The sequence below is a fragment of the Anabrus simplex genome, chromosome 8, assembly GCF_040414725.1.
Source record: "Anabrus simplex isolate iqAnaSimp1 chromosome 8, ASM4041472v1, whole genome shotgun sequence".
Lineage (NCBI taxonomy): Eukaryota > Metazoa > Arthropoda > Insecta > Orthoptera > Tettigoniidae > Anabrus > Anabrus simplex.
This window is the reverse complement of record NC_090272.1, coordinates 96,775,702-96,794,291: the sequence shown is the minus strand read 5'-3', so window position 1 is coordinate 96,794,291 and position 18,590 is coordinate 96,775,702. Positions and strand designations below refer to the sequence as shown.

The 18,590-nt window shown below is 40.1% G+C and overlaps 1 protein-coding gene across 2 annotated transcripts in view; it reads left to right on the top strand.

Annotated features, from left to right (window-relative positions):
• Nucleotides 1-18,590, top strand: part of LOC136878853 (DDB1- and CUL4-associated factor 6) — a 213,665-nt gene that overhangs the window by 34,516 nt on the left and 160,559 nt on the right. For both annotated transcript variants that reach the window (XM_067152392.2, XM_067152391.2), the window contains exon 3: nucleotides 10,663-10,780. In XM_067152392.2, coding sequence (XP_067008493.1) covers nucleotides 10,663-10,780 — 118 coding nt within the window. The remainder of the gene's footprint in view (nucleotides 1-10,662; nucleotides 10,781-18,590) is intronic.

Sequence of the window (18,590 nt, the reverse complement as noted above, 5' to 3'; positions counted from 1 at the left end):
TACATAATAATACAGTGGATCAGTAGTAGTGTTGGACTTCGGATACAAAGATCACAGAAACCCGTCAGGGATAATCAAATTTTTGAAGGGTAGAAATAGTCCATTTAACACTCCATGTCATACGATGTCACCTTGTGAAAGATCTCTGATGACACATTAGGTGTTCACCAACAACTTTTTCTTTTTTAAACTGAGTTCCAGTTTCCCTGCAAGCAGATAGGGTGAAATGGAATATCAAAATTGATATTATGTTCGTCGCCATAAGACCTATCTGTGTCGGTGCGGCATAAAGCAACTTGCAAAAAACAAAAAAAAAATTGATATATAGACGCCCCAAAATAGCACTGAATCAAATTATCTGCAGAGTGTTTGCTGGGCAATTATTATTATTATTATTATTATTATTTTCGTTTGAGCCATCTATGGGCTGCGATTACGCATTCCTTCATCTGTTGGCTTGCTCATGCTCGTTCTTCTGCCGAGAATACTCTATTCTTCCTCATTTTCTCATCAGCTAGGTCCTTCTCCTCCGCAACTCTCTGCCTGAAGATTTTTCTGTTTGTTATATCTTCTGCCGTGATCCCACATTTTTGTAAATCTCAGTGGAATTCTTTTACCCATGGGACTTGTGTCTTCCCGTTCTCCTGGAAGGTGAGGATCCTGTTGGCGAGTCTCTCCGATCCCATCCTTTTAATTTGTCCGTAGAATATCAATCTCCTCTTTTTCGTCAACATCAATCTCCTCTTTTTCGTCGTGGTGGTGATGTTTTCAAATTGTTGGTATAGTTCTCGGTTTGGTCTCATGCGAAACATAAACTTGTCTGATGATTTTATGGGTTCAAGAATCTTTCTAAGGAACCTCCTTTCTTTCTTTTCCAAATCTGAGAGTCCCTTCGTGGCTATTGTCTCAGCTGCATATAAACATTCAGATTTGACTATCGTGCTGTAGTGCTTGAATTTGGCCTGGTAGGAGAATGACTTAGATTTGTAGGTGTTCTGACATAAACTAACCGCAGTTTCCAACTTTCTTGCACGTTCTTGAATTGCTGCTTTCTCATTTATGTTTGGAGTCAAAATCTCTCCCAGGTACTTGAATTTTGTAGCTCTTTTGATGTCACCATACTTCGTCCTCATTGTCCAGGTTGGGTCAGTGGTATTTATGTTCATGTACTCCGTCTTCTCAAAAGATATTTGCAATCCTGTTTTGTCTGCTGTTTCTTTGAGGACTTCAATCTGCTTAATTGCAATTTGCAAATTCTCTGCAAAAGAGACTACATCATCTGCAAATGCGAGGCATTCAAATTTAAGCCCAGTTCTCTTGTGACCTAATCTAATTTCATTTGGATAGTTGAATTTGCTCATTTCTTTTCGCCATTCCCTGATAACTTTCTCTAAAACACAGCTGAACAAAATTGGAGAGAGGCCATCTCCTTGTCTCAAACCTGTTTTGATTTCAAAAGGCTTTGACAGTTCTCCAAAAAAATTTACCTGCGATCGTGTGTTTTTTAGTGTTTGATGAGTCAAGGTTGTTGTCTTACTGTCTATTCCAAATTCCTTAAGCACTTCCATTAGTGTGTCCTGGTCTATGCAGTCGTATGCTTTTTTGAAATCCACGAATGTCATTATCACTTTCTTATCTGCTGCTAATGTCTTAGTTTTGATTAAGGTCTTAATGGTAAAAATCTGTTCCGCCCATGACCGCCCCTTTCGAAAGCCAGCTTGATATTCTCCTAATTGTTTATCTATATGTCCTTCTATCCTACACTTGAGTGCTATAGAAAGTATCTTGTAGGCTACTGGCAAAAGTGATATCCCTCTATAGTTATTGACATTCGTTCTGTCTCCTTTCTTGTGCAGGGGGTGGATGATAGCCTCCCTCCATTCTTCTGGGATCTCTCCTGTGGACTAGATCTGTTGAAAGTGTGTTTCAAGTTGTTCCAGGAGGTTATCCCCTGCATATTTCAGAAGTTCAGCAACAACTGAGTCCTTGCCAGATGCTTTGTTATTTTTCAAGCTTTTGATGATCTCCTTTATTTCGTTCTTATCTGGCGGGGTTGATTCATGCAGTGTCCTTTCTGGTTTCTGGAACGTCAGTTTTTCTTGAGGTGGATCACAGTTGAGCAGTTCTTTGAAATATTTGGCCAAGTGTTCACAGTTCTGTTTGTTGCTCATAATCAGCTTACCTTGAACATTTTGGAAACAAATGTTGGGTGACGACTAACCGCGAAGTTTTGTCTTAAACGTCTGATAGAAGTTCCTGGTGTTGTTTTTCTTGAAATTCTCTTCTCTCTTTCGAATCTTCTTTTGGCACGCTTGAACACCTTTGCTGTCCTTTTCCTTTTGATCTTAAATTCTTCGAAGTTCTGTTTGTTGGAGTTCCACTTGTTCCAAGCTTCTGATAGTCTTCGTAGAGCATCTTCACATTCATCATTCCACCATGGATGTTTCTTCTTCTTAGCAAGAAAATTGTTTGTTTCACTGCTTCCTGAATCTTTCGAGCCATTTTGTTCCACTCATAGGACTCCAACATGTCGAGTTCTTTCTGATATGTCACTACTATTTCTTCTCTGACTTTGAGTTCTTCAATTCTGTACTTCTGTATTCTGAGGGGTTTCTTTCTGCAGTTACAAGGTGTGGGCTTCACTTTTATCCTTGTTAGATAGTGGTCGGAATCAAAATTAGCACCTTTTTGCACTCTGACATTCATTATTTCCTTCGGGCTGTTGGTCGCTACGTGGTCAATTTGGAATTCTCCTAACATGGAGTTAGGTGATCGCCATGTCATCATCCGCTTGAGAGCTCTCTTGAATTGAGTGGACATTATTTTCATGCCAAATGATTCACAAACATCTATCAGTCTTTCACCATTTCTGTTTGTCCTTTGGTGAGCCGTGTATTTTCCAACGATGTTTCAAAATTTTTTCTCTTTTCCAATCTCAGCATTAAAATCTCCCATCAAGATCTTGACATGTTCTTCTGGGGTTCTGAACAGTTCTTCTTCAAGTTGTGACCAAAATTCTTCTACTTTCTCTGGATTCTTTCTGTTATCTTCATTGATTGGAGCATGAACATTGAAGATGGAGTACAATTTGTTTCCACTTTTGAGAGTTAGTACATAGACAGTATGGGAGATGGAGATCTGAAGTCTACTATAGATTCTGTTATAGAGTTGTGAATAAAGAAGGCTGTCCCGAGTATTAACACTGAATTCTTGGTTTTGTCTGACTTCTTAACTTTGATAGCTGGCCGTCCTATCAGTATTCTGTAGTTTCCAATAGCCGACACTTCATCTGAAATAAATCTTGTTTCTTGGACCGCTAGAACTTTGATCTTATACTTATCAAGTACTTTGATCAGTTCCTTTTGTTTACCAACTTTCAAAAGGGTGTTTACATTGAGTGTGCCAAAGAAATGCTTTTCTTTCATTCTGAGTTTACGGGGTGATGGATCCTCTGACTGATCCAAACATGATGGTTTAGGGCCCCCAGAATCCTTTGCCCTACTTGAACCAGAACTCTGGCCCCGGATTTTACTGGCTGGGGTACTAGATTCCGTACGTTTTGTCATCATGTTAGTTGCGTTGTTTTTGGTTTGGGGGATAGGGTAGAACCCCATCCAAAAGGTAAAACCAAGTTGGTGAGACCTGGAGTTTTAGAACAGCCGTCCCTAACATGGAATCCGACGCTGACCAGGAAGCCTCCCGATTCGGGAACAGTCACGCCTGGGTTTTAAGTCACTTTTCTTTTCGGGGTGTGCTCCCTTAGGTTCTTCCACACTCTGTGCCGTTGGGAAATAGATTCCTCTTCCGCCACTGAGACCGTTGACCAGTTTCGCCTAGTAACCCTAGGTAAGGGCCCTATAACAGGGTGCTACTATCTGGAGCCAGATGGACCCCGGTTTTTTTAAGAGGTTGATACTCCTCCCGCTCCTCCTTCCTCATCACTTGCAAAATGAGGCCCTGGGCTTGCCATTTTTGTTCTGTACTTTTACATCTCTTCAATACGTACTACATGTACGTAACACGACCTAATACGTTGAAAGTCTGTTTCGATTACAATGCGGTCGTGAAAATTCAATATTCATTGAGATGCCCCACAACAGGCGACTTAAACGCACTCTACAGTGTGCTAGCAGTAGTGCCAGACCTGTAGCTCAGATCCTTTCAAACAGAACAAAGATGGCCTAGGCCACCATAACTCAATTGGTAGAGCAACCGACGCGAAATCGGGAGGTTGTGGGTTCGGATCCCACTGGTGTCCGGCTGGCCATTTTTGTTCTGTACTTAACATCTCTTCAACACGTATTACATGTACATAACACGACCTAATACGTTGAAAGTCTGTTTTTATTATTATTATTATTATTATTATTATTGTTGTTGTTGTTGTTGTTCATCGTTAGGGCCACTAAGGGCCGCAAGATCTCATCTGTTTGTCTTCTTGCAGGCCCACCAGGTTTTCATCCTTTCAGAGTGTGCTTTCTTCCATGCATCAGAACGGACATGCTTCAGTCGAGTTGGAACTTGTTCTTAGTGAACCTGTCTAAGTTTGTTCTTGAGTGGTGCTTGTAGATGAATGTTTGTTTCTGAGATTCCATACTTTAAAAGATCTTTATTGATCTCCACTAACCAAGGAGGAATCGTTTTAGACTTCTGAAGTTGGATAACAAACGTTTACAGATTCTTTCAGCTGGCAATCTGAAAAGGTGAGTATAAAACATTACCCTTCTTTTCTGGATTACGGTTGATATCTTCTAAGGTGCTCTGACGTCTGTAAACACCGTCTTTGAGACTGGGACCAAGAATTTTTTGGATAATCCTCCTTTCCTTAATTGCCAATTTTTCAAGCAGGCTGCGCGTTCAAAGTATTAAACATTCTGCTGCATATAATGCTTCAGGTCTAGTTATAATAATAATAATAATAATAATAATAATAATAACAACAATAACAACAACAACGACGACGACATTACAGACATCGGAGCAACTTAGAAATATACACCCACACTCAAAAGATATCAACCGTAATCTAGAAAAGAAGGGGAATATTTTATGCTCGCCTCTTCAGATTGCCAGCTGAAAGAAAATTATGATTATTATTATTGTTATTATTTTGTTTAGGTTATTAATAATAATTAATAATAATATAATATTAAAATGATGATGATGATGATGATGATCATAAGGCCCTCTGCTGTGTACAGGTATTTTTTTTTATTTGACACTATCTAGGTTGCATGTGCATCAATTTCAGTATTCTGTTTTGCTGTATCGATTGGCAGAGTAAGCTAGATTTCTCTTGGGTGATCTATGGCTGTAGTTTTTAATTAGTTTTCTCAGGTAAATACTAATAGTTTCACTAGAGATTTTTACATGCCAATAACATACAACATGGAGTGTCAAATGTACTTTTCTTCCACCTTTCGAAAATCCAACTAGCTCTGCCAGGTTTGATCTTCAGATCCAGAGGCCAACACTCTATTAGTGATCCACCTGAATGTTAAGATAGGAAAGCTAACGAAAGTGGGAATTATGCTCATTAAGGCAAATTGTCAAGAACAGTGACTTACCAATTAAATCACAGATTATAACTTGCCTTCAGAAGGCTGGTAAAAAGTTTTTGGACATAACTTTATTTCAGTAGAGATCTTTGTGTACCTGGTCCCTTCTTGAGGGATAGAATTTGAGGGAGAAAAAGTCTGATATTAAGGTCAGATTCTTCACTGGACCTGAGCACCAGCTAATGTCATGTCTTTGAGTGCTAATACTGAGCTTCACACCTAGATCCACCAAGCCATGTTTGTACTTGCAGACTGTACATACATACATACATACATACATACATACATACATACATACATACATACATACATACATACATACATACATACATACATACATACATACATTATCATTATAGACTGTTATGCCTTTCAGCATTCAGTCTGCAAGCCTCTGTGAATTTACTAAACGTTGCCACAATCCTCGATTTGCAACTAGTGTTGTGGCCTCATTTAGTTCCATACCTCTTATCTTTAAATCATTAGAAACCGAGTCTAACCATAGTCGTCTTGGTCTACTTCTACTTCTCTTACCCTCCATAACAGAGTCCATTATTCTCCTAGGTAACCTATCCTCCTCCATTCACCTCACATGACCCCACCAGCGAAGCCGGTTTATGCGTACAGCTTCATCCATCAAGTTCATTCCTAAATTAGCCTTTATCTCCTCATTCTGAGTACCCTCTGGCCATTGTTCCCACCTGTTTGTACCAGCAATCATTCTTGCTACTTTCATATCTGTTACTTCTAACTTATGAATAAGATATCCTGAGTCCACCCAGCTTCCACTCCCGTAAAGCCAAGTTGGTCTGAAAACAGACCGATGTAAAGATAGTTTCGTCTGGGAGCTGACTTCCTTCTTACAGAATACTGTTGATTGCAACTGCGAGCTCTCTGCATTAGCTTTACGACACCTTGATTCAATCTCACTTACTATATTACCATCCTGAGAGAACACACAACCTAAATACTTGAAATTATCGACCTGTTCTAGCTTTGTATCACCAATCTGACATTCAATTCTGTTGAATTTCTTACCTACTGACATCTATTTAGTCTTCGAGAGGATAATTTTCATATCATACTCATTGCACCTATTTTCAAGTTCCAAGATATTAGACTGCAGGCTTTCAGCACAATCTGCCATTAAGACAAAGTCATCAGCGTAGGCCAGACTGCTTACTATATTTCCACCTAACTGAATCCCTCCCTGCCATTTTATATCATTCAGCAGATGATCCATGTAAACTACGAACAGCAAAGGTGAAAGATTGCAGCCTTGTCTAACCCCTGTAAGTACCCTGAACCAAGAACTCATTCTACCATCAATTCTCACTGAAGCCAAATTGTCAACATAAATGCCTTTGATTGATTTTAATAATCTACCTTTAATTCCATAGTCCCCCAGTATAGCGAACATCTTTTCCCTCGGTACCCTGTCATATGCTTTCTCTAGATCTACGAAACATAAACACAACTGCCTATTCCTCTCGTAGCATTTTTCAGTTACCTGGCGCATACTGAAAATCTGATCCTGACAGCCTCTCTGTGGTCTGAAACCACACTGGTTTTCATCCAACTTCCTCTCAACTACTAATCGCACCCTCCCTTCCAAGATGCCAGTGAATACTTTGCCTGGTATACTATTCGATGAGATACGTCGATAGTTGTTGCAATCCTTCCTATTCCCTTGTTTATAGATAGGTGCAATTACTGCTTTTGTCCAGTCTGAAGGTACCTTACCAACACTCCATGCTAATTTTACTACTCTATGAAGCCATTTCATCCCTGCCTTCCCACTATACTTCACCATTTCAGGTCTAATTTCATCTATTCCTGCTGCTTTATGACAATGGAGTTTATTTACCATCCTTTCCACTTCCTCAAACGTAATTTCACCAACATTATTGACCTCCTCCCCATGAGCTTGGCTGTTCGTACGACCAGGATGATTTCCTTTTACATTGAGAAGATGTTCAAAATATTCCCTCCATCTCTCCAGTGATTCCCTGGGATCTATTATGAGTTCACCTGAATTACTCAAAACACTGTTCATTTCCTTTTTCCCTCCCTTCCTAAGATTCGTTATTACTGTCCAGAAAGGATTTCCTGCTGCTTGACCTAGCCTTTCCAGGTTATTACCAAAATCTTCTCATGACTTCTTTTTGGATTCAACAACTATTTGTTTTGCTCTGTTTCTTTCATCTACGTACAAATCCCTGTCTGCCTCGGCCCTTGTTTGGAGCCATTTCTGATAAGCCTTCTTTTTACGTTTACAAGCTGCTCTCACTTCAACATTCCACAAAGATGTTCGCCTTTTCCCATCTTTACACACAGTTGTTCCCGGGCATTCCCTTGCTGTTACTATTACAGCATCCCGGTATGCCATCCATTCACTTTCTATATCCTGAACCTGCTTACTGTCCACTGTTTAAAATTTCTCACTAATCATATCCATGTACTTCGGCCTAATCTCCTCGTCCTGGAGATTTTCTATCCTTATTCGTTTGCAGACAGATTTCACTTTCTCTACCCTAAGCCTAGAGATACTTAGTTCACTACAGATCAGATAGTGGTCTGTGTCATCGAAAAGTCCCCGGAAAACTCGTACATTCCTAACAGATTTCCTGAATTCGAAGTCGGTTAAGATATAGTCTATTATGGATCTGGTACTTCTAGCCTCCCATGTGTAGCGGTGAATAACCTTATGCTTGAAGAATGTATTCGTAACTGATAAACCCATACTAGCACAGAAGTCCAGCAAACGCTTCCCATTCCCATTAGCTTCCATATCTTCCCCAAATTTACCAATCATCCTTTCGTATCCTTCAGTTCTATTCCCAACTCTCGCATTGAAATCGCCCATTAGCAAAAAATTTATGGTACAAACTTCATCCCATATTGCCATTGATGCTTTCACGACCCGTACTTATAGACATGATATAGGCTTTTGGGCTTATGCCATATCAAGAAAATAAGGTGAAATTCTTTACCTTTTGCAGAGAACGTTGCACCATGTCATCAGAAAAAAATCTCGACTGTCCACGAGAAAGGCTTCAAAAACAATTAGGTTTGTATTTAGACGTTACCCAATAGAAATGGAAATGGTATGTTCATTCGTCACCAGATGGCTCCCCGGACGCGGTACAGTGCTAGCGTTTGAAGTGCAAGCTGACGGAACCATCAGAATCAGTCTGAGAGGTTCACATAACATAACAGATGTATGCACATACAAAGGTATGACATTGGCACAAGCCCAGAATGAAACTTGTGGCAATGAGGAACATACGAATTTGGAAAAGAACCAAAACAAAGTAACAGTAGTGAAGGGACAGGGAAGGGTACTAGCTAGGTAAATCCCTAATGGCTGGCAACCAGTTATTACTTAATTGATAGCCAGTGTCCCTGTTGAAATTGTTAGGATTTCTACGTATTTTCACAGCTTAAAACTAAGAAACTATGATAGGTTTTGGCCCACCCGATCCCATAACCTAACGTTGTTTCTTAGTTTTAACTGTATCAATACGGATCTACATGTTGAAATTTGTAAATTGTACTTTCCACAGCTTCCCCTATAATCCTGGACCTGTAGTTTCTAGTGTGAGTAAGAGCTCGAGCAACTTGGAACATGACGACATGACCCGACGATAGAGCGTGCTCAGCTATTGTTGATTGGTCTGACTGGTTGAGACGAATATTACGTTCATGTTCTTTGATACTAATACCAATAGACTGGCATGTTTGGCCAATGTTTACCTTACTGCAAGTACAGGGAATTTCGTAAACCCCAGGATGTGAAAGTGGGGACAATTTGTCCTGGGTTTTACCCAAATTGTGAGCAATTTTAGTGACTGTGCCAAACACGGTTTTTATATTGTGTTTGCGGAGACCTTGGCAATTCAATCTGTGGTGTTATGAATGTAAGGCAGGTAGGCAGTTCCCTTCACTTCTTCATTCCGTGAGCTTTGCTTGGTCGTTTCTCTCGGATGCAGGACTTTATGAATCTGCAAATCGCTGTAATCATTTCCCTTGAACGTGACGAGTGTGTCCATCTCCACCTGGATATTTGATGGCTCACAAATTCGTCTCGCGCTCTTCGTGAGTGTCGTGAGAATGCCTTGTTTTTGTGATGTATGGTGGTGAGAATCTGCATGAAGAGAGCGATTTGTGTGGGTAGGCTTACGATAGATGATATGTCCTAAGGAGCCGTCCGATTTCTTTCTTACTAGAACATCCAAGAAAGGAAGGCATCTGTCCGACTCCATCTCCATAGTGAATTTAATTGACGGATGGTGCTGATTTAGGTGGTATAGAAATAGATGAAGTTTCTCAGGACCTTCTGTCCAGACCACAAATGTATCAACATACCTCCACCAAATCATAGGTTTGATGGGCGCCGAAGCAATAGCCTCCTCCTCAAAATGCTTAGCCACTAGGGCGAAAGTGGACTTCCCACCCCACAAGAAATAGCTGGAAGTCATGCAGTGGTAAAATAGCTTAGTAATGTCTTCAGGGAACAGATGTTCAATGAGGGACATGACCGAGTCTATCAGCACTTTAGTGAACAAAGACTCCACATCGAAACTCACCGAAAGTGCATTAGGTTGAAGTGTTATGTTACGTGAACTTCTCAGGCTGATTCTGATGGTTCCGTCAGCTTCCGCTTCGAACGCTAGTGCTGTACCACGTCTGGGGAGCCATCTGGTGATGAATGAATGTACCATTTCCACTTCTATTGGGTTACGTCTAAATTCAAACCTCGTTGTTTTTTAAGCCTTTCTTGTGGACAGTCGAAATTTTCTTCTGATGACACAGAGCAAAATTCTCTGCGAAACATAAAGAATTTCACCTTATTTTCTTGAAATGACATAAGCCCAAAAGCCTGTATCATTTTCATCCCATGTCCTCGACTCAAGATGATTTCCTCAACTTGTATAATTTGTCTTCCCGAATGTACAACAGAATACTGATAATATTCACAGATATTATTAGTAAGTCATATCTCAGGCCTAAGATTTTAGCTCCTCACTGTAATTCATCAGCTGATTATAATAATGCCTTAATAATTACTTGTTTACTTGTTAAGCTAGTGATCTGTTTTTAGATTCTGACTGATTATAAAACAAGTCATCGCGCAAATATCTTCAGTGCAAAGTTTCTGCCAAGCAGTGGAGATAACAATGTTATATCCTGTTCAGGAGATGGAATTATTTTGTATACAGGTTGGTATTGAAATTTTCACTTATTAATGCTATACATTATTTTGTGGGAACAGTTATTCACAGTCATTAAATCTGGAAGTTTGATTGGAAGGAAAATTTCATGTATTTAGGACTGTTATTGTAACTAACTAAAATGTGATTGTTTAATTATTTTCTTAATAGTGAATATTTGAATAATAATTAAAATCAATCTGGATTAGGAAAAATCAGAGAGTTAAGAGAGTTATAGAAACTTACAAAGACAGGAACATAAACGTTATAGATATACAAGGAATTTCAACTTAATGTAATCGTCAGTTGAGGAGTAAGAAGACTTCTTATTTGGTGATGCTGTTTTCCAGGGGCATGAACACTATGGGGCCCAGGTTCCTATGGCTCCCCCAAAACTAGACAATTAAGTAAATTAAATAAACGGAAAGCAGTTGCGAGCTTAGTGGTTGCAGTGAGGAAGGGGTGATGAGCTACCAGAGTTGTCAAAGTTCATTCATCTCCTACTAACGATCTCTGTATCAACTTCTACAGCAGATAAGTCATTTTTGAGTTTGGAAAGACTAAAATACGATCCGAGGTCAACAATGGCTTGTAAGCTGGTAAACCATCGTGCAATCCTGAAAATTCATCTGTTGAGTCCAACTTTTGGATTTGGATTCTTTAGCTAATTACTTCATTTCTAGGTTGCAAATACATAAGTAAAATTTTGCTGTAAAATATTGTAAACTGAAGTTTATTTACAAGCAAACAAGTCTGTACTTCATTTTACTTCATTTTATCAACATAATCATGCAGTGTGTAATAATTATAAAGCAGTTGAAAGAAATGGAATTGTCTATTTCTTTGGGTGTTTCCTGTCAACAGTATTATGGGGATGACCCTCTGCTTGAGACTGAAAACCCATCTCAACCCAAAGAAAGTGGATAGGATGAGAAGCTTACCTTGCCAACCCCAATATGAATTTGATGACTGGTGTCTGCTATATGGAAATTATATACTTGTTTTCCATTTCAAAGTTTATAATCATTCAAGAAGTACTAAGGAACAGTTTATCCATTTTCTGAATGTAAGACCTCTATTTCTGTTTCATTGGATATGTTGGAAAAGTATTATATTATTCACACATTTTGTTGACATTTTGTGTTCCCTTTCCCTAACTTATCTCCTGTGTAAAAAGATTTATCTCATAGAAGTGAACAACCAACTATATGATGTATATTCCTCACTATTTTGTCCAATTTATGTATACAGATAGTACACCCACCCCCTCCAGTCTAGTTTTATGCATTCAGTAAAATTCTAAAAAGAATATATCCCTTTCTCTAATCCGGGGTCATATAACGAAATGTATGGTTATGGGCTAGAAAACAGTAAGAGTGATCGCCATTTTATTAATTGATTATGGGTACCCCGAATGAACCTCCAAAATGAACACAGATACGAAGAGCATGTACATCACAACAGGAGGTGCACACACAGACCAAGAATATTTGGGAACTGCTTGCTGCATGCCAAGCCTCACAATAGCTCACCTGGCAGGTTCGGTCAGAGTATGATACTGGACAGGGCTTGAGAGGTTTGAATCCCATGCAAGTAATGCTTTTTTAAATCACCAATTGCCAGGGATGTGGCAAGGTTGCATACTTAATAGTTTCCCCAGACTGATTTTTTATGTGACCCAAAAATGGTTGTTAGTGTCGTGGAATAGGGTGTGGAACTGCGTTCAGTGTCATAAGGACCATCTGACCTATTGCAACATGTCCGGTGTAACAGAACAGCATGCCTCAATGATGAGCTGTCTAATGTGACTAGAATTGGCCAGCTCCTGTGTATACACCTATTTTACACGGCCCCACAGGAAAAATCCAGATGTGTAAGTTCAGGTAATCTTGTGGGCCAGGGGACACATTCTCCCCTTCCTGTCATTTTGTCAGAATTCATCACATGGAGATGTTTCCAGATAACCATTGTCGCATGTAGTAGAACTCAGTCATGTTGAAACCACATCCTGCAGTGGTCAAGGGTGGCACATATTCCAATAATGGTAGTTCATCATGGAGAAAATGCAGATAGCTTGCTCCCATCAGAAGGCCTTCAAGGTATTGGAGACCAATGGGGTGATCACCTGCTGTGCTATACCATACCATACGTTCATGCTCCACTGTATCTGAAACTTTGCCTGAGAATTATCCACACTCCAGTAGTGCATATTGTGGCAATTAACAGTTCCATTGTTGTTGAACCGCTATTTGTCCGTAAATAAGATGGTCACTAAAACGGCAGAGTCAGTGCCAATGTGCTGTTGGATCCATTGATAGAATGTCACCCAGGCTTCGAAATCATGACCCTGGAGCTCTTGGTCTAACTGCAGATTGGTTGGGTAAAACCAATGGGTATGCAATATCCACATAACAGATGTCCAGCTGATGTTGAATTCTGTGCAGTGGCCTTTGTGCTATTGTGAGGACTGAATGAGTTCGCCATGCAGTTAGGGTTGCGCAGCTGTGAGTTTGCATTCAGACCGGGTGAGTTGGCTGTGCGGTTAGGAGCGCGCAGCTGTGAGCTCATATCTGGGAGATAGTGGGTTCGAACCCCACTGTCGGCAGCCCTGAAGTTGGTTTTCCGTGGTTTCCCATTTTCACACCAGGCAAATGCTGGGGTTGTACCTTAATTAAGGCCATGGCTGCTTCCTCCCCATTCCTAGGCCTTTCCTGTCCCATTGTCGCCATAAGACCTATCTGTGTCGGTGCAACATAAAGCAACTAGCAAAAAAAAAATTGCAATCAGATGATAGTGGGTTCGAACCCCACTGTTGGCAGCCCTGAAGATAGTTTTCCATGGTTTCCCACTTTCACACCATGCTAATGCTGGGGCTGTACCTTAATTAAGGCCACGGCTGCTTCCTTCCCAGTCCCAGTCCTAGTCCTTTCCTATCCCATCATTGCCATATGACCTATCTGTGTCAGTGCAATATAAAGAAACCACTAGTGTGAGGGTTATGCCAGATAGCGTCTAACACAACCTTAAGCAAACGTCATTGGATGGTCTTAAGCAGGCTATGTCCTTCCTTTCTACTTTCCGAAATGTCATGCCTGTTGGTTGTCATCTATCCAGGTAGCATTCTTGAGACAATCTGTCTTGTTTCTCTATAGATGAGTTACATGTCCACATATTCATAGCTGGGTACAAGGGAGTGGGAGGGGGGAATAAGCTTTGTTCTTTATGTGTGTGCTCATTTTACAGATTCATTTGGGGTAGGGGAGAACATGGCAAGTTGACGATGATAAGTTTCCTTTCAACATTCTGGCGGAATATGACATGATTTACGTCTGTGATGACATGTTTATTACTGCTTACCTTCTTATGTAACAGTTCTGCAATGTTCAAAGTTCTTGTTTTAATTTTTTTTCATAAAGTGGTAAAGTTTAATTTTATGTAAACTCATCATCTTGCCTCATGCCCGGGGTAAGTTGACTAACCTATTCGGGTAAGATGACGAGCAATTTTCTCAACTGTTTCAACACGGAACTTCACTGAAATTTGTTGAAAACACTATCAAAAGTTGAAGGAACTTAATTTTAATTCCTCCTCTGCGAACCATGTGACCTTGCCACGGTGGGGAGGCTTGCGTGTCCCAATGATGCAGATAGCTGAGCCGCAGGTGCAACCATATCGGATGGGTTTCTGTTGAGAGACCAGACTAACGAATGGTTCATCGAAAGGGGGGTAGCAGCCTTTCGGTAGTTGCAAGGGCGGCAGTCTAGATGATTGACGGATACGGCCTTGTAATAATACTCAACATGGCTTAGCTGTGTTGATACTGCTACACGGCTGAAAGCAACGGGAAACTACAGCCGTAACTAACTCCCGAGGACATGCAGCTCTCTCTGTATGAATGATGTACTGATGATGGCTTCCTCCCGGGTAAAATATTCCGAGGTAAACTAGTCCCCCATTCGGATCTCCGGGTGGGGACTACACGAGAGGGGGCGATCATTAGGAAGATGGATACTGACATTCTGCGAGTCGGAGCTTGAATGTTAGAAGTTTGAATCGTTGTGGTAGGTTAGAGAATCTGAAAAGGGAGATGGATAGGCTAAAGTTAGATGTAGTTGGTATAAATGAAGTAGGTTGGCAGGAAGAACAAGATTTTTGGTCAGGCAACTACCGAATTATCAACACAAAATCAAACAGGGGAAATGCAGGAGTTGGTTTAATAATGAACAAGAAAATAGGGCAGTGGGTAAGCTACTATGACCAGCATAGTGAAAGAATTATTGTCATCAAGATAGACACCAAACCAATGCCCACCACAATAGTGCAGGTCTATATGCCTACTAGTTCAGCGGATGATGAAGAAATCGAAAGAATATACGAGGAGATAGAAGATTTAATACAATATGTAAAAGGTGACGAGAATCTAATTGTGATGGGAGACTGGAATGCAGTGGTAGGCCAAGGAAGAGAAGGTAGTACGGTAGGAGAATTCGGATTGGGACAAAGGAACGAAAGAGGAAGTCAGCTGGTTGAATTCTGCACTGATCATAATTTAGTCCTTGCCAATACTTGGTTCAAACACCACAAACGACGGCTGTATACGTGGACGAGACCTGGAGACACTGGAAGGTATCAAATAGACTTCATTATGATTAGGCAGAGATTCAGAAACCAGCTGTTGGATTGCAAAACTTTTCCAGCAGCAGACGTGGACTCTGACCACAACTTGTTGGTCATGAAATGCCATCTGAAGTTGAAGAAATTGAAGAAAGGTAAGAATGCAAAAAGATGGGATCTAGACAAGTTGAAAGAAAAGAGTGTGAGGGATTGTTTCAAGGAACATGTTGCACAAGGACTAAATGAAAAGGCTGAAGGAAACACTATAGAAGAAGAGTGGAGAATCATGAAAAATGAAGTCAGTAGGGCTGCTGAAGAAATGTTAGGAAGGAAGAAAAGATCAACTAAGAATCAGTGGATAACTCAGGAGATACTAGACCTGATTGATGAATGACGAAAATACAAGAATGCTACAAATGAAGAGGGTAGAAAAGAATACAGACGATTAAAGAATCAAGTGGATAGAAAGTGCACGGTAGCTAAGGAAGAATGGCTGAAGGAGAAGTGCAAGGATGTCGAAGGCTGCATGGTCGTGGGAAAGGTAGATGTTGCATACAGGAAAATCAAGGAAACCTTTGGAGAAAGGAAATCTAGGTGTATGAATATTAAGAGCTCAGATGGAAAGCCACTTCTGGGGAAAGAAGACAAAGCAGAAAGATGGCAGGAGCATATCCAACAGTTGTATCAAGGTAAAGATGTAGATAATTTGGTTCTGGAACATGAAGAGGCTGTTGATACTGATGAAATGGGAGACCCAATTTTGAGGTCAGAGTTTGACAGAGCTGTGAGTGACCTCAATAGGAACAAGGCACCTGGAATTGATGACATTCCCTCTGAATTACTCACTGCCTTAGGAGAAACCAGCATGGCAAGGTTATTTCATTTAGTATGCAAGATGTATGAGACAGGAGAAGTCCCATCCAGTTTTCGGAAGAATGTTGTTATACCTATTCCCAAGAAAGCCGGTGCTGACAGGTGAGAAAACTACTGCACCATTAGTTTACTATCTCATGCCTGCAAAATTTTAACACGTATTATTTACAGAAGAATGGAAAAACAAGTTGAAGCTGAGTTGGGAGAAGATCAATTTGGCTTCAGAAGAAGTGTAGGAACACGTGAAGCAATCCTGACTTTACGTCTGATCTTAGAGGATCGAATCAAGAAGGACAAGCCCACGTACATGCCATTCGTAGATCTAGAAAAGGCATTCGATAATGTTGATTGGACCAAGCTATTTATGATTCTGAAGATGATAGGGATCAGATACCGAGAACGAAGAATTATCTACAATCTGTATAAATATCAGTCTGCAGTGATAAGAATCGAGGGCTTTGAAAAAGAAGCAGAAATCCAGAAAGGAGTGAGGCAAGGCTGCAGTTTGTCCCCTCTCCTTTTCAGTGTTTACATAGAACAGGCAGTAAAGGAAATCAAACAGGAATTTGGAAAGGGAATCACAATCCAAGGAGAAAAAATTGAAACCTTGAGATTTGCCAATGATATTGTTATTTTATCTGAGACTGCAGAGAATCTCGAGAAGCTGCTGAATGGTATGGATGAAGTCTTGGGTAAGGAGTACAAGATGAAAATAAATAAGTCCAAAACAAAAGTAATGGAGTGCAGTCGAACAAAGGCAGGTGATGTAGGAAATATTAGATTAGGAAATGAAGTCTTAAAGGAAGTAGATAAATATTGTTACTTGGGTAGTAAAATAACTAACGATGGCAGAAGGAGGACATAAAATGCAGACTAGCACAAGCAAGGAAGAGCTTTCTTAAGAAAATAAATTTGGTCACTTCAAACATTGATATCGGAATTAGAAAGATGTTTTTGAAGACTTTCATGTGGAGTGTGGCATTGTATGGAAGTGAAACATGGACGATATCTAGCTCAGAAAGAAAGAGAATAGAAGCTTTTGAAATGTGGTGTTACAGAAGAATGCTGAAGGTGAGATGGATAGATCGAATCACAAATGAAGAGATACTGAATCGAATTGGTGAGAGGAGATCGATTTGGCTAAATTTGACGAGAAGAAGAGATAGAATGATAGGACACATCTTAAGACACCCAGGACTTGTTCAGTTGGTTTTTGAAGGACGTGTAGGTGGTAAAAATGGTAGGGGTAGACCAAGGTATGAATATGACAAGCAGATTAGAGCAGATGTAGGATGCAGTAACTATGTAGAAATGAAAAGGTTAGCACAGAATAGGGTGGCATGGAGAGCTGCATCAAACCAGTCTATGGACTGATGACTCAAACAACAACAACAACAATAATTTTAATTACATACATTTCTAAAGAACATAAACATTAAAATGATTTTAAAATACTTAAAAATAATTTTTAGAAGTTCTTGCAAAAATTAATAACTGGGGTCTACTGTACACTATATTGGATACAAGAACTGTGAAGAAAACAATTTTAAACTGGAATAGGCCTATACTCAGCCATATCATTGTCCACTTCCTTGAGCAGTCTCCATGTCACCACACTTTACAGGTATCGCACTGAATCCACTCTTCATTTGGAGGATGAATATACACAGGGCATACAGAATTTTCTTGTTGCCGATTATTGCCAGATTCGGATATGAAGCCCAACTGCCTAGCTACTCTCTTCTCTAGGTTTTACATTCCTGCTCTTTCTTCGGCATTTCTTTTTAATGGAGCATGTCCTTCATGGGTGTGCTAGTTATGATGGATGGTGATATTCTAGCTCTGTTTCTCGTGACAGGCCTTTGAGCTCGACGTAGTGGTCGAATATCATATATCATTGTCGTTAATGTTCGGGGTGTGGTGATACTGATACTGCAGGTTGTAGAGTTTTATCACATTGATTACTGATAGCCTTATCTTCTTCTGGAATTGAAGTATCAGGGACCGAAGGCATATTTGCATATATATGGAAAAGAAAGGATTCCACCTGATCAGTACAATTTATTATACTTGTAGTCTTTACAGTACCGGTTTCGGCCTATTTGGCCATCATCAGCTGACTAATGTTGATGTTCTGCATGAATTACATTAACAATATCTGATGGAGGTTCCCATCTTTGATTGGCATATCCGGATATGTCTAATGGGGCATATAAGTGGTTTATCATTTAAATCACGGTACGTAAGTATGAATGACCTTGAGGTGTAAGTTATGATTATAAATACTTAACCTAAACTTCAGAGCTAATCAGTTGTACAAACACATGAAACA